The sequence below is a fragment of the Peromyscus eremicus genome, chromosome 1, assembly GCF_949786415.1.
Source record: "Peromyscus eremicus chromosome 1, PerEre_H2_v1, whole genome shotgun sequence".
In the NCBI taxonomy this organism is placed as follows: domain Eukaryota; kingdom Metazoa; phylum Chordata; class Mammalia; order Rodentia; family Cricetidae; genus Peromyscus; species Peromyscus eremicus.
This window is the reverse complement of record NC_081416.1, coordinates 102,411,459-102,430,880: the sequence shown is the minus strand read 5'-3', so window position 1 is coordinate 102,430,880 and position 19,422 is coordinate 102,411,459. Positions and strand designations below refer to the sequence as shown.

The window sequence follows — 19,422 nt, the reverse complement described above, 5'->3', positions numbered from 1 at the left end:
TTAACAAGGACAGTTCTGATCCAAATATGGTGGCTAGAAGTTAAAAAGCCCTTTCTGTTTCCCTAGGTCCTCGTTTTGCTAGTAATTGCACTGTGCTCCTTCTTATTAGCTGTTTTAAACCAATACTGGAGGGACAAGTGGCTGATAGCCGGGCTCTCACTGAAGGTAAGCATCAGTCTGTAGTGCTTATCACTGTGCCCAGATGTGTCTAGTCTGACTTTTGGCTTTTCCCCAGATCTTTGCTCCCTTTGTGCACATGACCCTCATAACTGTGATGATTATCATTTCCTGGCCTCTAGCCATCTGTGTGGCCCACTTGGAATCAGAAGGTATGTCACGTGAAGTGAAGTCTTGCCTGATCTCCCCAGCTTGTATACTCCACTCAGAGAAACAAGGATGGTAGCAAGCCACCCATGTGCCTCTTTGAAAGTTCTTTAGTGTGTTATGTAGGCAGGTTCTTTATAGTCTCACTTACCAACCCCTGTGGCTTACCATAGTATTTCTATGACTAAGTCATCCTTCTAAGAAGGATTCTTTTAGAGAAACATCATTTTCCCTTTGCACATCATTTATCTAGGGCAGATGGGGACAGCAGAGGGCATCCCAATTTTGTTTTAACCTGAGTGCTACTATAAGACTTAGCCTATTCCTACACAAGCATCACTGATTTCAATTAATACTATGTCCAGTGATCTTTGGTTACATCAGGTAACTCAGAGAAGTCCTCTGTGACCCCTGCCATACCTAGGAACTTAAAGAAGCAGGAATGGCTGCCTCTGCAGCTGACTTCCTCTCTATTCTTTTGCAATGTTGGTGGAATCAAGACAGTGAGTTCTGGATGCGGAACTGCTTTGCAAATGGAAAGCTGTAGGATCTTCTTCCTATATCTCCCTTTTCACCATTGGTCATATAGAAGGCACTTGCTTCCTGGCTTGTGGGAGGATGCAGGCTAGTGAAGGGCTGGTTTAATAGGGGTGCTGGTGTGTGTGTGTGTGTGTGTGTGTGTGTGTGTGTGTGTGTGTAGTAAATTTTAGAAAATATTTCTCAGATAGGAGCTTAAAGGGAACAATAATAAACTATTTTTTTTATTTTAGTTAGAATAAGAAGATACAAGATGGCAGGTTACGAGCACGAAGTCCCGGAAAGTTGTAATATATTCACAAGGTTAAGAGGTTAGAACTGGAGGTCTCAATTTGGAAGTCACTGAAGCACATAGGTAGTAACTTAAAAATGTACAAATGGGTGGGATCCCCAGAGGTCTGAAACAGAAAGTATTGGGAAGCAATTGATAATAGGAATTAAGGATGGGTTGTGTGGTGTGGGAGATGGGTGTGGATGAAGGTATGTAGGGTGAGGAATAGGAAGAAGGAGAAAAATAAAACTAATATTTATCAGCTGTTATGAGTCAGCACTGTTGTAACAGCTCTGTGAGGTTAATGTTAGCTGCCAGACAGACCTAATTTACAGAAAAAGGATGAAGACTCCAAGAGGTTACGTCACATGTCCTTGGTTACAACAAGAAGTGGTAGAGCTTAGCCTTGAACTCACATTTGTCAGTGCCCTGTCCACTGCTCTGCCCTAAGTTAGAGGGTTTCTTAGGATGGTCTTCACAGTCAGCAAGGCTCTCTCAGAGCCAGCCAAGCTCCTCCTCTGAGAAGCTGTGTCTTACATTTCCTTCTTTCCTTTCTTTCTCCTCCCTCATCCCGCCTTCCCTCCTTTCCTCCCACCCACCTTCTGTACAGTTTTTCCATTTTTACTTCCAAGTTTCAGCAATATTGCCTTAATAATGTCTTTGTCTGAAATGTAGGTTAGTGGTAGAGCACTTGCCTTGCATATGTAGGACCTGGATTCAATACCCAGCACTGAAAATAACCGTATATCTGAACAGTCCTGTGTATTTATATCTAAACCCCTGGAAGGGAGGTTGTCACAGAAATAGAAACTAAACCAGCTGCTACTTTGGGGTAGTTAGCTGTGTGAAGTGGTTCTCCATCCCTCCTTTCCTTTTTACCCACTTTTCTCCCCTTCCAACCTTTCAGCTCTACAAATAGCTGCTGGATTGCCCTTCCTTCTTATTCTTTTATGTCTTTATTTGATGCCACTGGGAATTTATTCTCCCTGCATTCTGAAGAAGGAGAATTTAGGGCCTAAGCCTAAATTCTTTGGACATAGAGGTGCACCCATGGTAGGTCTGATCATAATGAGCATGGATGAATGCAGGTATGTATGGGGTATGTGGGACAGAGAAGGAACCCTGGAGAGGAAAGGGGATCTTGACATGACAAGAGTAAGGAGTTAACTGTGTACATTGCATTTGAACTCAGGTCATCTAGCTCCTATCAGCTTCTCTTCACTGTGCCCAGTGTTCGACTGGGTAGAAGGGAACAGTCAGCCTCTCTGAAAAGACAGCTCCAGGAGCCAAGCTCTGCTTCTCAAAGCCCTTTCATCCCCAAGCTCTATGCCTACCATGAAAGAAATGTTGGAAAAAGAGACTCCAAGGCACAAGGCTTGATGTTCCTTTCTTCCGTAGTTGGCGCCAGAGAATACCATGATGTCCTTTGAGAAGGCTGTTGAACATGGTGCCTCTGGCCTGGAGACTGATGTGTACTTAAGGTAGGAGAATAGGGACTAGGGTGGAGGGCAAGAGGGGATTTGTCTAGGGTCAGGGGAAAGGACCAGCTTGGCCCAAGGAGTAAAGAGAATAAGCCTTGAAGAAGTTCTTCTATGTTTATATAGCACATCTGTACATGCCACATATATGAACCACATCTCCCTTTCAAAATATTCCCCTTTACCCCCATGGTCTTCACCATAGGCTCACAAACCACATGTGAGTCAAATTTGTTTCCAGTATAAGCCATGCTTGCACCCTAACCCTGTGTACTACTTTAGGAACTTTCTTATTAACATTCCCTAGATATCTGCTATATTCTAGGCTGCCGTCCGAGTGTTCAGGAGATGCACTTGGGTGAGATATAGTCATATGTACCTTCCCAGTGAGTAAAGGAGGTGTGGCATAGTTACAGGGGACCACAGAGTAAGGCCATTTGTGATCGAAAGCCTTTCAGAGAGGAGTAGGTCAAGTGCAGAGGAGCCTCAGTGGAGGAGAGGGCTACCTCCTAGTCTGTGAAAGAAATCATCTGGATATACTCAAAGTTATGTTTGGGTTAGCCTTAAAGGAAAATAGTTTGTTAAGCAGAGATGGGGGCATTCCAGACAAAGGCATCAACCTATTCAAAGGCATCTTAATGAGCAATAACAAGTCATAGAGCTCCGTAAATGTTTAATGGACAGCCAGGGTAGGTGACAGAGACTAGATAGCCTATTGTTTTATTGTTGTTGTTAATTTGTTTCTTTCTGTTTGTTTTCTAAGTTTATTATATTATTGTTTGTTTGCTTGCTTATACATGTGTACATGTGTGCCATGTTGTGTGTATAGAGATGGGAGTGTGGAGTTGGTTCTTTCCTTCCATCATGTGGTTTCCAAAGATCAAACTCAGGTTGTTACATTTGGTGACAGTCCCATTGGCTACTGAGCCATCTCGCCTGTATTTGGTTTTTATTTTGTTTTGTTTGTTTTTTGTTTGGGAAAGCCAGATCTTGTGTAGCTAGGATGGCCTTGAACTCACTATGTAGCTAAGGATGATATAAACTTCTGACCCTTCTGCTTCTACTTCCTGAGTGCTGGGACTACAGGTATATACCGCCATGTCCAGGTTTTTTTTAAAATAAATTTTAATTTCAGATTTTACAGTGTTGGAGATAAAACTCGGGGCCTTATACATGCCAGGAAAGCATTTTGCCACTGAGCCATACCCCAGTCCATTGTTGTTTTTGTTTTTTATATGCTTTGGAAAGAATTATTATAGTGTTGGATAGCAGTGTGAAGCAATGGTCCAAAGAAAAACAAAGGAATATTTGGATTAGAGCAGGTCCAGGAAAACATACACACACACACACACATACACACACACACACACACACACACACACACCAGGAAAACACACACACACACACACACATACACACACACACACACACACCAGGAAAACACACACACACACATACACACACACACACACACACACACACACACACACACACACACACACCGAGAGAGAGAGAGAGAGAGAGAGAGAGAGAGAGAGAGAGAGAGAGAGAAGCATTGCTATAGAATTTATGTATCTAGGCATCTTAGGAGGTAGAAAGGCTTTGTTTTACTGTGAATGTATTAGTGTATGTGCTAAGCACATATACTACAGTCCTGTCACACTCATTCAGTGAGACGAACAGAAAAATGAGCACTCAGTTTTAACAGAGGAGTAACCTGGGTTTGAAGAAGAAGAGAAATGTAGCTCTGGTCATGAGGCTTAGAACGTACGTGGTAAAGTAGAGATTAACACTTGCTTGCCAGAACCCAAACCGGGATTTTTGGCATAATTCATTGAAACTGAGTATTTTAATGGAGTTCTTTGTGTCATTTCTGGAAGCACCCGATGGCCATGGGCTTAATATGGTAAAGGTTCTGGCCCAGTGAACCCTTAAAACATGGTCTTTATTCTCTGCTGTGATTTTGACTCTAATATAGATGATCCTTCCAACGGCTTATTGCTCTGTTTGCTGACATCTCTTCCCAAAGATTATCTCTTCCAAATGCCTCTATGGCTTTCATAGTCATCCCCAAAGCTTCTACTACCCCAGACTGCATGTCACCCAGGATCCACTTAGGACATGAAATCCATATCAGGAATTTTAACAGGGAAAATACAATATAAAGAACTGCTAGGTCCTGAAAGAGGATTCCAAAGAGTATAAGAACAGAATGCTTTACAGCATAATTTTAGGTTTTACATGAAATAGCATAAAATAGGTTTTACAGAAAAACCTGGTATTTCCCTGTTAATATCTGATTTGAATAACTCGTGACTCCTCTTTCTTTTGGTTAGTTTGCCTAAGGGCCTATCAGTTGTGTATATTTTTAAAACACCCAGCTCAGCGTCATTGTTTTTTTTTTCTACTTTATTTATATCTTCCCTGGTTGTTATTTCTTCCTGTCTACTGGATTTGGGTTTGGTTTGCTCTTGTTTTACCAAACTCTTGAGTTGCATCATTGAATGGTTTGTTTGTGCTCTTTTTGATTTTTTTAAATTTATTTATTTATAATGTATACAATGTTCTGCCTGCATGTATCCCTGCTGACCAGAAGAGGGCACCAGATCTCATTATTGATGGTTGTGAGCCACCATGTGGTTGCTGGGAATTGAACTCAGGACCTCTAGAAGAACAGCCAGTGCTCTTAACCTCTGAGCCATCTCTCTAGCCTTTATTTTTTTATTTTTTTTAATGTAGGCCCTTGGAACTAAAAGCTTCCCTCATAGGAAATTTTGATGTGTTGTATTTTCATTTTTGTTTATTTCAAGAAAGTTTTTATTCCTTCTTGATTTGTTTAATCCACTCATCATTCATAGTGTGTTGTTTAATTTCTATGAGTTTGTGTAATTCTAGAGATTCTTTTGCTGTTGATTTCAAGCTTTATTACATTGTGGTCAGATAGGATACATGTAGTTATTTCAAATTTCCTGTATTTGTTGAGATTTGTTTTGTGTCCCAGCATGTGGTCTATTTTAGAGAAAGTTCTATGGGCAGGTGAGTAGAAGGTAGAGTGTTTGGTGTTTGGGTGGACTATTCTGTAGACATCTGTTAGGTCCATTTGATGTATGATGCCACTCAATTCCTATGTTTCTCTGTTTATTTCTTGTCCTGATGACCAGTATGTTGGAGAAAGTAGTGTACTGAAGTCACCTACTGTTACTGACTTGGGGTTAATCTGAATCTTGAAGTCCAATAGAATGCTTCTAAAGAAATTGAATGTGCCAGGGTTTAGTGCATATATGCTTAGGATTATAATATTTTCTTGGTTAATTGTTCCCCTGACCAGAATGAAGTGTTCTTCTCTAATGCTTTGGATTTATTTTGGCTAAAAGTCTAGTTTGTCACACATTAGGGTAGTAATGCTCATTTCCTGGTTATCCCAACCCCAGTCTTTCACTCTAAGGTGATACCTATCCTTGAAAGCAAAAGGAGTTTCTTATAGACAACAAAAATATGGATTTTGTTTCTCATTCTGCATTCTGTTCATCTAACCTTTTATCTTTTGATTATAGATTTAAGACCACTAATATTAAAAGTTATTGTTGAAAAGTGTGTGTTGATAACTGTTTTGTTGCCTTTTTGCTGTTTGTGTTCTTAGTCCTATTTCATATTTCAGTAATTATAACTTTGTTTTCTTCCTGTAGTCTTTTGGTCCCACTCCTAGATGAAGATCTACAGACAATCAATGGTCATTTAGAGTGGGAGAATCATTTTTCTCCAGGAACAAGCCTCTTGATAGGTTATCCCATCCCAGTGGTCCCTAAACACATGTACATGTGAGCAACACCAAATAGACTCAGTATATTTATTTATATAAATATCAATAATAATTATAGAAGAAGATGTCATGAATTCAAGAGAAAGTGCACATAAAAAGAGTTGGAGAAGGGAGATAAAGTAGTGGAAATGATGTAAACATAGTACTCATGTATGAAATTCTAAAAAAATTAAATTAAAAGAATAAAAAGAAAAACCATTATAAGAGTGCAAAATTTTGTTAAAAATAAACGAACCAGTTAGAAAATGAGCAAATGGCATATATAGGTATTTCATACAGGAAGATATACAGGTAACAAATTCATATGTGGAAAGATTTTCAACTTTATTAGACATTAGGAAAATACAGATGGTCCTAATATTGCTCCTCTATCGGAATGTCATAGGAGCTGGAGCAAGATGGCAGCTGAGTCAAATCCTCTAATGATAATTTTACCATAGACATACCCTTTTGGACAGCTATTTCTTTACAAGAGCTAAGAAAGCCAGGTAAGAGACCATACTACCTGGTTTTAGTAGAATAATAAGGAAGGATGATGCATTGAAGAAGCAGGAAGAAAAGAGTTGCCCCATCAGCCCTCCTTCAACTCCAAGAAGCATGGAGAGAGAAGAGGGAGGGAGCGATGGGAGGAGAAAATTCAAGGAAGGAATTCGACTTCAAATCTTGTATCAGGTCTGCCAGGGGAATCCAAACCAAAGTCCCATAAGCCCTGTCCCCAGGCCAGCACTCAGGGCTCAGCCACTTGAACTGTGTTAACTGGCTAAAGGATTACCTCTCCCTTAGTTGAGTAACAGAGAAGAAAGCGAGATTCTACTTTCTGGGAGCAGAGCACAAACACTACCACATGACTTTGCCTACTTTGGAGAAGACCTGTGTCAGGTAGAAACTAAACCCCTACATAACCCAGATCTTAGATGAAGCCTCTAGGCATGCTTGAGTGTCAGGAAAGAGACATGAAAGTCAGTAGGACAGACTCGAGTTTTGGCTTAGACCATCATCAGCCTTGGGTTGGGCTTGTTAACTACCACTCAACACCCAGACTGTGCAGGTCCCTGTGGCTGAGACTCAAGTGCATCAGCCTTGATGCACTGTAATATCTGTTCCCAAACCTTGGACAGCACAGGTATACCTAGGCTAGTACTCACAGATGGAGCCTTTAGAATTTCCCTAGATCTGTACCCCAGTGGGACAGATTTGTCTTTTGGCTTGATTCACCAGCAGCTGTAATGTGGGCCTGCATATACCCCCGAAGCTTTGCAGGTCCTTATGGAAGACTCAGCTATGACTTAGGGTATACATCACTAATGGCATGGCAGATGTAAAGGGTCCATCTGCAAGTACTAGGACAGAGATATCTGTACTACCAGAGGTGAGCCACCAAAGCTGGATCATAAGTTGGGATGGTGTACATTAGCACTATCCCAACCTTGGGTAGCAAGACTATGCTGGGAGAGGATGGGGGACTAAGCATAAGGCTTTGCCTTGGAGGTCAATCCTGATGTGTGAAACATAACACTGGGCAGAACCTAACAGCCCCTGTCCTCAGGCCTGCCTGTGGAAAACCCCTAGAACAGTCCTGGTTTATTGGTCTTCTACCCAGTGTCACCTGTGGCTGATTGCAGCAGTCTCTAGCCATGAGTTAGCAGTAGGCAGTCAGCAACAGTGCAGGCCTCAGCTCCTGGCAGTCTTTCAGCTGCGAGTGTGACAGTATTGCAGTTTTGGTGATGCTACATAAGGATGGCATAGAAGCCTGGGGCTGGTCCCTCCATGGTGCTTCTATTTGGAGTGGGAAGAGTCCTGCAGTGTCTGAATATCTCCTGGTCACTGGGTGAGGTTTGAAGACTAATTTAGCTCTATGCAGGGGTTGGGAAGATGGACTAACCTTTTTAGCTACTGCTCTAGCTCATGTTGTGAACAAATTACCATCTGGGGATTTGAGGTAAGTAAGCCTGGGCTTGGATCACCCTCTAGTGTTGAAAGAGTGGCGGTCCTCTAGCAGTGATCCCAGCACACATGGTTGCAGAAACTGCTATAGACTCAGGGAAACACATAGCCTACTTAGAATGTCTAGAAAAGCAAGCACAAAGCCGGAGTACAAAAACTGAAGCAAATACATCACATGTTAATAAGCATCAAGACCGTCCATGGAACTGTAACCTCCCCGGAAAGGTGAAATAAGGTACAAGGTGATGGACAGCTGGTAACTAGTGTAGTCTCTGATGGTGAAGTTAAGACATTTAAAAGTGAGCTTCAAAAGAAAACAGAATGATTCAGTACTCACAGAAAGTTGACAGATGGAAGCATTTTTTAAAATAAAGCTTAGTTGAGCTGGAAAAAAATACAGTGAGTCATATTAAAAATATAGAAGGTAGAAGAGACCAAATACAGAAAAGAAGTGGTGAACTCACAAAGAGGCTATTGGAAAATATATAGTTAGAGGATAAAGACTGATGAAAAACGTGAAGAATGCTTGCACAGCCTTAGAACAGAATTAAAAGAGCAAATATTCACACTATTGGGTTTCAAGAGGGTTTAGTAATTCCAATGGTTTATGAAACTTATCAGAGAGTCAGTGATCAAATCAAAACAAAACAAAACAAAAACTTTCAAATCCACAGGAGGAAACAAACATCCAGGAACAGGAAGGTCAAAGTTCACCAGTCACTCAACAAGCTCTACCCCAAGGCATGCCGTTATCAAACTCTCAAAAGTTAAAGGCAAAAAGAATATCTTCAAGGCAACAAGAGTTCCTGGTGTCCCTAGGAAAGATTTATCCTTGTGGGCCTGGAGAGCAGCATGTGAGTTCTAAGTGCGAAACGGGGAGGACCTACAGCCAAGGTGAATGAATGCACTAGTTACTTTTCTCATCAGTGAGACCGATACTTGGCCCAAACAGACTGGAAAAGGAAAGATTTGGTTTAGGGCTCACTGTTCCAGGGGATCCAGTCAATGATGGCAATATGAGAACACAGTGGAGCTGGCTACTTTATCCTGGGTCAGACAGCAGAAAGAAAGGGAATGCCTGCATGTGTCTGTGTGCCAGTTGGTTTTTGTAAACTTGATATAAACCTAGACCTATCTGAGAAGATGGAATCTTAATTGAGAAAATGTTTCCAGAGGATTGGCCTGGAGGCAAGTCTGTAGGGCATTAAAACTATGATTGATGCGGGAGGGCCCAGCCCATCATGAGTGGTTCCATTCCTAGGCAGGTGGTCCTCGGGTGCATAAAAAAACCCAAACTGAACCAACTGGGAGAAGCAAATCAGCAAACAGTACTCCACCATGGTCATAAATGTAAATGGATTAATTGTCCAGTTAAAAGACAGAATAACTGTACACTCCCCACCTCCAAGTTGCTTCTGCCAAGAGCTCACTTTACCTCTGAGGACACACATAGACTGAAATCAGTGAGGGATGGAATAAGATATTCTATCCAAGTAGAATATAGAAGAAATCAAAAGTACCCATACTCAGATCAGATACTATGGACTTTTAAATCAGAATCAGTAATTCAGCAAGGTGAAATAATTTTAAATATATGTGTACCAATATACAACTGAGTATCTCAATACTCAAATAATAAGACAAATGTTAATAGGCCTAAAGGTAGAGATAGACTCTAATACCGTAACAGTAAGAATTGTAGCCTGTACTATCAGTGATGGATGATCATCCAGAGAGTGTCAATAAAGAAATGGCAGAGCCCACTTGTGCCCCATGCCAAATGGAACCAACAGACAGCTATAGAACATGTCATCAAACAGCTTCAGAACATAAATCCTCAACGACACATTCTCTGGGATAATCATATGATAAGCCATAAATCATGTCTCAACACATTTTTAAAAATTGAAATTATATCAGATTTTTTTTCTAAATACCTTCCTTCCTGCCCTCCTTTCTTCCACAAAATTGCAAAATATAAAATCAACATACAGAAATCTGTAACACTGGGCTGGGAGTGTAGAACATGTTTTGCATTTGTGAGGTCCTAGGTCCAATTCCCGGCACCACACTCAATCAGTAGCATTGCTATTTGCTAGTAGGTAGTTACAGTAGAAATCAAGAGGTGGGGGCCTGGATGGGTGAAGTGTTTGTTGCGCAAACATGAAGACCAAAGTTCTAATCCCACATAAATGCTAGACATTGTAGCACACATCTGCAACCCCAGTGCGGGGCAGCGGAGAGAGGAAGATCCTTAAAGGCTAGCCAGTCTAATGCCGGGCGGTGGCGGTGGTGGCGCACACCTTTAGTCCCAGCACTCGGGAGGTAGAGCCAGGCGGATCTCTGTGAGTTCAAGGCCAGCCTGGTCTACAGAGTGGGATCCAGGAAAGGCACCAAAACTACACAGAGAAATCCTGTCTTGAAAAACCAAAACCAAAACCAAAACAAAACCCACCACCACCACCACCACCACCAAAAGCAACAACAAGGGTTGGGGATTTAGCTCAGTGGTAGAGCACAAGGCCCTGGGTTCTGTCCTCAGCTCTGGAGGCGGGCAGGGGGGAGGGGGGTGGCGGTGGTGGGGGTGGGGTAACGACAAAAAGGCTAGCCAGTCTAGCCAATTGAAGAGCTCCAGGGTTCATGAGAGACCCTACTTCAAAGAGTAAGATGGAAAGAGCTAGAGGAAGATACCTGATGTCAACCTCTGCCCTCCACACATGAATACATGGGATAGTTTATTTGCACATACACATACAAAAAAATAAAATAAAAAATGAAATCAAGAGCTGGGTATGGTAATACACACTTAAAATCCCAACCTTGAAAGGGAGAGGTAGGAGAATCATGAGTTCAAGGTCACCTTGCACTACATAGTAAGACCCTTTCTTAAGCAAACAGAATCAAGAAAACATTACCATTCATATTAGCTGCAAAACAATAAAACACTTGGGAATAAGTTTAAAGAGGTAAAAGATCAGGCAGGTGGTGGTGGCGCACACCTTTAATCTCAGCACTCAGAAAGTAGAGCCAGGCTGATTTCTGTGAGTTTGAGGCCAGCCTGGGTTACAGAGTGAGTTCTAGGAAAGGTGCAAAGGTACACAGAGAAACCCTGTCTCAAAAAAAAAAAAAAAAAAAAAAAAAAAAAAAAGGAAGTAAAAGATCTCTGTCCCCCTCTCAACCCTGTAAAACACTGATGAAGAAATGGAAAAGACACACAAAGCAAACACATTCTAGATTTCTGGAATGAGAGACTCAGGGCTATTTAAATGTCCGTAGTACTCAAAGGACTCTGGATTTATGTAATCCTTCTCAAGCTACCAACGACACTTTTCATAGACCTAGAAAAAGGAGTTTTAAAACTTGTATGAGACTACACACACACACACACACACACACACCCTTAAACAACAATTTAGAGCAAAAAGAACAAAGCAGAAGGAATTATGCTATCCAACTTCAAAATCTATTACTAAGCTATGGTAATCAAAATAACATGGATAGCAAAGTGTGGTGGTACATGTCTTTAATCCCAGAACTCATGAGACAGAGGCAGAAGGATCTCTGAGTTTGAGGCCATCCTAATCTACAAAGCAAGCTCCAGAACAGCCAGGACTACATAGAGAGATCTTGTCTCAAAAACAAAACAGAAAACAAACAAACAAAAATAAGCAAACAAAAACCCAAACAAACAAAACAAAAATCAAAACAAAAATACAGTACTGGCATAAAAACATCCACAGAATAGTGAACCATAATATATTCTATACCCATATATCTATATATCTATATATCTATATATCTATATCTATATCTATATCTATCTATCTATCTATATCTATATCTATATCTATATCTATATCTATATCTATATATATATATATATATATATATATATATCTGGTTTTCAGCAAAGGTTCTAAAAACACAATGAAGAAAGGAAACCTTTCCAACAAATAATGCTGAGAAAATTGAATAGCTACATGCAGAAGAAAAAAAATAATGCCTGTATCTCACCAGTTAGAAAAACCAACTCAAAATAGATTAAAGAACTGTTTATGCATCTGAATCAGTGCCCATAACCTTGTGTTCATCCAGATGGCTGTGACCAAAGGGTGCTCGGCAGACATATGGGGAGGAGTAAGAATGCTAGGCCCTCACACATGGCCAAAAAAGAGGACAGCTTCCAACTGCTGTAGGAAACAGGTTGGTGGTAAAGGAGATAAAAATATGTCCACAAAGAAACCACAGATGAATGTCCACAGTATGATTCACAACTGCCCAAAGGTAGAAATGGCACAAGCATCTGAATGGATGAATGGATCCAAACATTCAGCCATGAAAAAGGAAGGAGCCTCTGACACATGCTACAGTGTGATTGACTTTGAGGACATTATACTCAGTGGAAGAACCAGATGCAAAATGTGGTAGTTTAGTAGGAAATGTCAAAAGCTGGTAAGCCCAAAGATCGGATGTAAGAATGATGGTTTATGCAGAGCTGGGGTGGGTGACATATAGTTTACAGATAATAAGACATATTATACTCTTTAAAAAATGTAATTGGAAACCATGGAAGAAAACTTAGGGGAAAGTGTTTCAGGACATCAGAATCTGAAAAAATGTTTTGGACAAGATCTCCAAAGTGTAGAAAACAAAAATAAAAACAAATTGTATGTAAAACTGAAAACCCTTCACACAGCAAAGGAAACAATCATCGGAGTGAAGAGATGACCTACAGAATGGCAGAAGATACTTGCAAATTATGCATCTGACAAGGGGTTTAGTGTTCAGAATATATAAGGAACACAAATAGTTCAATAGTGAGCTGGCAAGAGGGCTCATCAGGTAAAGGAAGAGAAAAGCTGACTACTTGAGTTTGAGTCCTAGAAACCACATGGAAGGAGAGAACTGACTCTCAAAAGTTGTCCTCTGACCTCCATACTAGCACCTTAGCTTACATGCATCTTTTCTGTGCGTGTGTTGCAAGACCCAGCCTCAAAAATAAATAAGCAATTTCTTAAAACTGAATATCTGTTATCATATGTTAATCACATTTCCACCACTGTGACAAATACATATGGTAAATTAGTAAGGAAGAACCTTTCATCCTGCTCATGGTTTGAGCAGTGTCAGCCTACAGTTCTTTAGCCCTCTTACCTTTGGACTTGTGGTGAGGCAGACCTTCATGGCAGGGAGCATATGGGGCCATAGCTGCCTGCCTCATGGCAGGGGAGAAGAGAGAAGAGGAACTGGGGTTCTGATAGCACCTTCAAGGCCACACTTTCAGTGTCCCACTTCCTGAAGGTTCCACTGTCTCCCAGGAAAACAGTTACTGGTATACCCAGTAACCCAGTGGTCCTGCTTCTGAGCCCAAGTTCTTGCTTACATTAAGGGAAAATGTATTCATTTACAGTTTTTCCCACAACTGGGCTGAGAGCCATTCTCATTCAGACTTCACCTTTTACATTACATCATTAATTGTACATACATATGGACAATCATGTGATGTTTATATAAAATATATACAACTATAATATTTAAATCAATTTAAGCATATTTATTGCAAAAATTTATTTCTTTATAGTGAAAATGTTCAGAGTTCTACAGAGCAAGTTCCAGGACAACCAAGACTACACAGGAAGAGCCTGTTTTGAAAAACAAAACAAAACAACAACAACAACAAACTCCAAGAGCCATGAAATATACTAATACAGACTTAGCTCTGAGTCCCAGTTACTGGAGCTGAAAGATAAACCATTCTCCTGGCTTTGGGGGCCAGAGCTTCTGGGTTCTATGCATCGTTCTATTACTGCATCTTCAGATTCACTGCTCTTTGAATGATCTGTTTTACATTTGTAGGTGGTAGTAGTAGAAGTGTTCACCTGTGTGGGCAAATGTGGAGAGCAGAAGTTGACATTGGCATGTCTTCCTCTATCACTTTCTACAGTCCTGACTCATACCAAATCTCTTGCTGAACCTGGATTTCATTGTCTAGATTAAATTGGATGGCCAGAGAGCCCTCAGGATCTACCTGTCTCCACTTTCTGGTGCTAGAGTTACAAACGTGTGCTGTGCTGGGGTTTTTATGTGGGTGCTAGGGATCTCAACTTAGGTTCTCATGCTTGTACAGCAAGTACTTTACCAACTAAGGCACTCCCCAGCCGCAGTTGTAAATTTTATCTAGAATTTTCATTTCAGATTTTATAGTTTTTGTTTTCATCACCAGAATTTCCATTTCTTCTTTATATTCTACACACACACACACACACACACACACACACACACATGCTGTTGCCTATAGGCAAGGTTGGCCTTAAACTTGACATCTGGCTCAACCTCCTGATTGTTATCCACCAGATAACAATATCTACATATGTGTTTTATATTCATGTTTCTTTTGCATGTTATTTTCAGAATTTATAATGTTACTCTATATTATTTAACACCCTTGTCTAATTCTATCACCTTTTATTTTTGTATTTGCCTCTATCAAAGGATCTCACTGGCATATATTCACATTTTCTTGCATCTTTGCATCTCTAGTAAGTTTTTTTTTTTAAGATTTATTTATTCATTATGTATACAGAAGAGGGCGCCAGATCTCATTACAGATGGTTGTGAGCCACCATGTGGTTGCTGGGAATTGAACTCAGGACCTCTGGAAGAACATTCAGTGCTCCCAACCTCTGAGCCATCTCTCCAGCCCCTAAGTTTTTAATATATGCTAGACATTGTAATTTTATGCAGATGGGGGCCGTGTTTTATTGTATTGCTTTAAAGAATATTGGACTTTTTTAGCAGGTAGATGAACTATTTCTAACTAGTTTGATCCTTTGGAGGTTGTCATAAGCTCTCTTATGGAGGTACTTCAGTGGATGTACATTGCTCTAGTTCTACGTCATCTTCATCTAGAAGGTGTGGCCTTCTAGAGTCTCTAAAGAATACCCATGCAGTTCTTGAGTTTTCTCCTCTCTTGCTGGATGGAATTGACTGAGTCACACTTCATGTGAGTTCTGTAATTTGGGAGATTCTCATAATTTTTCTTTTCTTGAAAGTTTTTTGTGTAGTCGGAAGTTTTCCTGTGCCCTGCCTGGTCCCACAGCCACTCAGACCCAAGTAAACACACAGAGGCTTATATTATTTACAAACTGTATGGCCTAATGGCTCAGGCTTCTTGCTAGCTAGCTCTTACAACTTAACTCAGCCCATTTCTATTAATCTATGCTTTACCACACAGCTTCACGGCTTACCAGTACTTTCACATCTTGCCTCTCCTGGCAGTGACTGGCAGTGTCTCCCCTGACTCCACCCTTCTTTGTCTTGTCTTCAGTTTGAATGTACTACCTAACTTTGTCCTGCCCTGCCATAGGCCCTTGCAGCTTTATTTATCAACCAGTCAGAGTAACACATATTCACAGTGTACAGAAAGACATCCCACAACATTTTTGCTTAAATTTTTTTATTACATTTGTTTACTTGTGTATTTATATATGTATGTGCATGGGCACACACATGCCACAGCACATGTGTGGAACCTAGAGGACAACTAATGGGAATCGTTTTTTTCCTTCCACCAAGTGGGTTGTGGTACTTGAACTCAGGTTGTCAGGCTGGGCAGTAAATGACTTTACCACTGAGCTGTGTCTCCAGCTTAAAAGTTATTCTTGCTAAGCTTCATAGAGTTTCATGTGTGTAGATTGACACTTAGTCATGGACTTGAGCTCTCTGTATGCATTGCCCAGGAACTGATTTGCTTTGTTTTTGCATAGCTCAATCCTCCATGGGACTCTATTTGACAAATTGAAAGTTTCTTTATCTATTCTGATCTCTTTCTCCCCATTGCAGCAAGACAGTTAGGTCCCCTTGGGCTCTCCCTTCTTGTACAAAACTCTACTATTCACTTACAGGAAGGAAGCCCATGTAATGGTATAGATTGATTAATTTCCCTCCATTTCTCAGAGGTATAAGACTATAATCCCAGATGTTCTTTAGTTATGTACTCCCTTTATTTTGTTCAGTGTTATAGTTAGAACAAGTTTAAATAGCCCTTATTACCTTATGACCATTGTAGATATTCTCTTGATGGTTATTTTAGTGAGACAGGAAGAGAGAGTCATAAAATCAGGGCTTCTACAAAGCAACCAGGAAGTAGAGGAGTCAGGAATTTGCTTTATGATAATATCCAATATAGAGTGTATAGAGAAGCAGGTGCCATCCTGGAAAAAAGTTCAGAAAAACTCAGGAAGCCTGTGGGGAAGCATGTGTAATGGCCCTAGGTACCCTGCCTTATACTCACTCCCATTTACCTTATTCTTAGGCCATTACTATACCTTCTGCTTTCCTGGTATCAGGAATCTTCTAAATAAGGAAGCTACTCTTTCAGCACTACTGATATAAATACACATATACAAAAGATTCATTTGGGGCAAAAAAAAAAAAAAATGCTGACATCTGCATAAATGACGGGCACTTAGCCCTTTGCTGAGATGTGGGAGAGTATGAGAAGGCCTTGAAAGGCCTGCAGCCCTGAAGGGCTTTGGGGAATCATTTCTGCCATGGTGGCTAGATTTATCCTCTGTACCTCTTCTCTTCTTTCCCCCTTCTGTCTGCAGTTGGGATGAGGTGCCTTTCCTCATGCATGACTATGACCTGAGTAGAACAACCAATATCAGAGAGGTCCTACCATCATCTGCTTATAAACATACTGCCAACTTCAACTGGACATTCCTGTCAACTCTGAATGCTGGCCAATGGTTTGTAAAGGTAGGACTTACATCCTCTGGTTCTGTGAACTTGTGTGGAAGCCCTCCTCTGTTCAGGTTCATGCGCTGCTCCTGGAGATAAAGGTGAAGGATGAAGGCGTATAAGAGCATACATTGTCCCTCCTAGTTTAGGAGCAGGGCTTAGACCACTCTATCAGCATTGACTAGAATGTTGTCAGCATTTACTAGAAAGGCTGATGATAAACTTGTAAATTCCACCTTTATTGTTCAATTTATTTTATCCAAGCATTTCATAGTCTTTAATAGCTACACGGAGAAACCCTGTCTTGAAAAACCAAAAAAAAAAAAAAAAAAAAAAAAAAGTTAAAGAGCTTGATGAAAGGTCAAGACTACTGTCTCAAGATAAAGAAAGTAACTTATATTTTCCAGCTTGTCTTATGACTGGGGAAAACTCATGAAGCGTACATTCTACTCAACTGGATATATACATCAGAGGCTTTGATTTTGAAAATAACCATCTTACTAGGATAAACAGCAAATACGCATTCTAAGGGCTGCCTGATCATGTTTCATGTAAAAAACAGTGAGGACTTAACTTTACAGACTCCAGAGTCACACTCTAACTGCTATTCATGTAAGAGATAGCTGGAAGTAGATTGTAACAACCATGTCTCCTCAGAATGTTTGTCCCTGTAGGAGGGTGTAACCTGTGCTATTTCCAGGAGAATGAGATAACCAAGGTGTGGTGGAGCATACCATTAATCCCAACTCTTGGGAGGAAGAGGCTGGGGATCTCTGTAAGCCAGGGATACAGAGTGAGACCTTGTGTCGTCTCAATCATAATAGTAATGATGAAATTATTACAAGTTTCTATATGGCTATGGGATGTGTCTCCTGATTCATAAATACATGAGTACACAAAACTTTAAATGCTCCATTAGCATGCACATTGGGTTTGTTAGTCATAATTAATGTTTTTATCAATTCTTTTTTACATTTCATTTAGTGTGTGTGTGTGGAGATCAGAGGACAACTTGCAGGAGCTGGTTCTTTTCTACCACGTAGGTCTCAGAGATCAGACGCAGGTCATGAGGCTGGATGGTTGGGGCCTTTTGTTTTAGGTGCCTTTACCAGTTGAGCCACCTTGCTGGCCTGGTTAATGTTTTAACAAAGCACCTTCTACGTGAAAAGGCTCTTATATATTGGATGCATACAACATTGCACCTAAAAGTCTTATTGGGACTTGTAGGATTAAACATAGACCTAAAGATGAGCCAAAGTTTCATCAAACTGAGATGTTTGATGGAACTGTAGAGTTCATGAGTTGATTGGGTGGTATTTTAATTAATGGGTAAGTTTTTTGGGTTGTTCTTATTGGAACTTTACGGTCCTTATTACCAAAAGTTAACCATAATTATTTTTCATGGTTTGATACCATCTGGGCCTGGAGTTTTCTGGAAGTTTAAGTTGTGTGTGTGTGTGTGTGTGTGTGTGTGTGTGTGTGTGTGTGTGTGTGTGTTTTGTACATTTGCACATATAGAGGACAGAAGAGAATGTCAGGTGTCCTTCTCAGTCACTGTCTGCCCTATTCCCTTGAGATAAAGTCTCTAACTGAACCTAGAGCATGCCAATTTTGTCTATATCCCCAGTACTCTGGAACCTGAAGGAAGAGATGGAGATCAGGTGCAGAACAAGATCCTGTCTCAATTTTTTTTTTTAAAAAAAATTAATGAAAATGGGTATCTCAGAGGTAGAGTGATTGTTTACCACATGAAAGGCCCTGGATTCAATCCCTGAAATAAAACAAAAACTGAAACCAAAACAAAAAAGAAAGAAAGAAAATGTGTATTCTATAACTATTGGATAGAATATTATATAAATGTCATTAGAGGCCAGGTGGTGGTGGTGGCACACACCCTTAATTCCAGCACTCAGGAGGCAGAGGCAAGCATATCTCTGTGAGTTCAAGGCCAGCCTCGTCTACAGAGTGAGTTCCAGGACAGCCAGAAAAACCCTGTCTTGATAAAACAAAACAAAACAAAAAATGTCACTAGATCCAGTTGAGTACAGTGGTTAAATTGTCTCTGTCCTTATGGATGTCCTACCTGTTCATTCTCAGTTACTGACTAAGGCATGGTGAAGTCTTCAACTGTAATTGTTGGTTTATTTTTCTTTTCAGACCTGGTAGGTTTTACATCATTTGAAACTCTGTTGTTAAGAGCATACACATCTAAGATTGTTATTGCTTCTCAAAGATGTGCATGCCCTAATTCTTGGAATTTATTAATATGTTACCCAGCATGGTAAAAGGCTTCTGCACCTGTAATT

The 19,422-nt window shown here is 40.5% G+C and overlaps 1 protein-coding gene across 3 annotated transcripts in view; it reads left to right on the top strand.

Annotated features, from left to right (window-relative positions):
• The window catches only part of Gdpd4 (glycerophosphodiester phosphodiesterase domain containing 4), an 81,597-nt gene that overhangs the window by 31,167 nt on the left and 31,008 nt on the right, over nucleotides 1-19,422 (top strand). For all 3 annotated transcript variants that reach the window (XM_059270922.1, XM_059270914.1, XM_059270929.1), the window contains 6 exons: nucleotides 67-165; nucleotides 236-329; nucleotides 1,095-1,172; nucleotides 2,040-2,185; nucleotides 2,531-2,613; nucleotides 16,984-17,134. In XM_059270922.1, coding sequence (XP_059126905.1) covers nucleotides 67-165; nucleotides 236-329; nucleotides 1,095-1,172; nucleotides 2,040-2,185; nucleotides 2,531-2,613; nucleotides 16,984-17,134 — 651 coding nt within the window. The remainder of the gene's footprint in view (nucleotides 1-66; nucleotides 166-235; nucleotides 330-1,094; nucleotides 1,173-2,039; nucleotides 2,186-2,530; nucleotides 2,614-16,983; nucleotides 17,135-19,422) is intronic.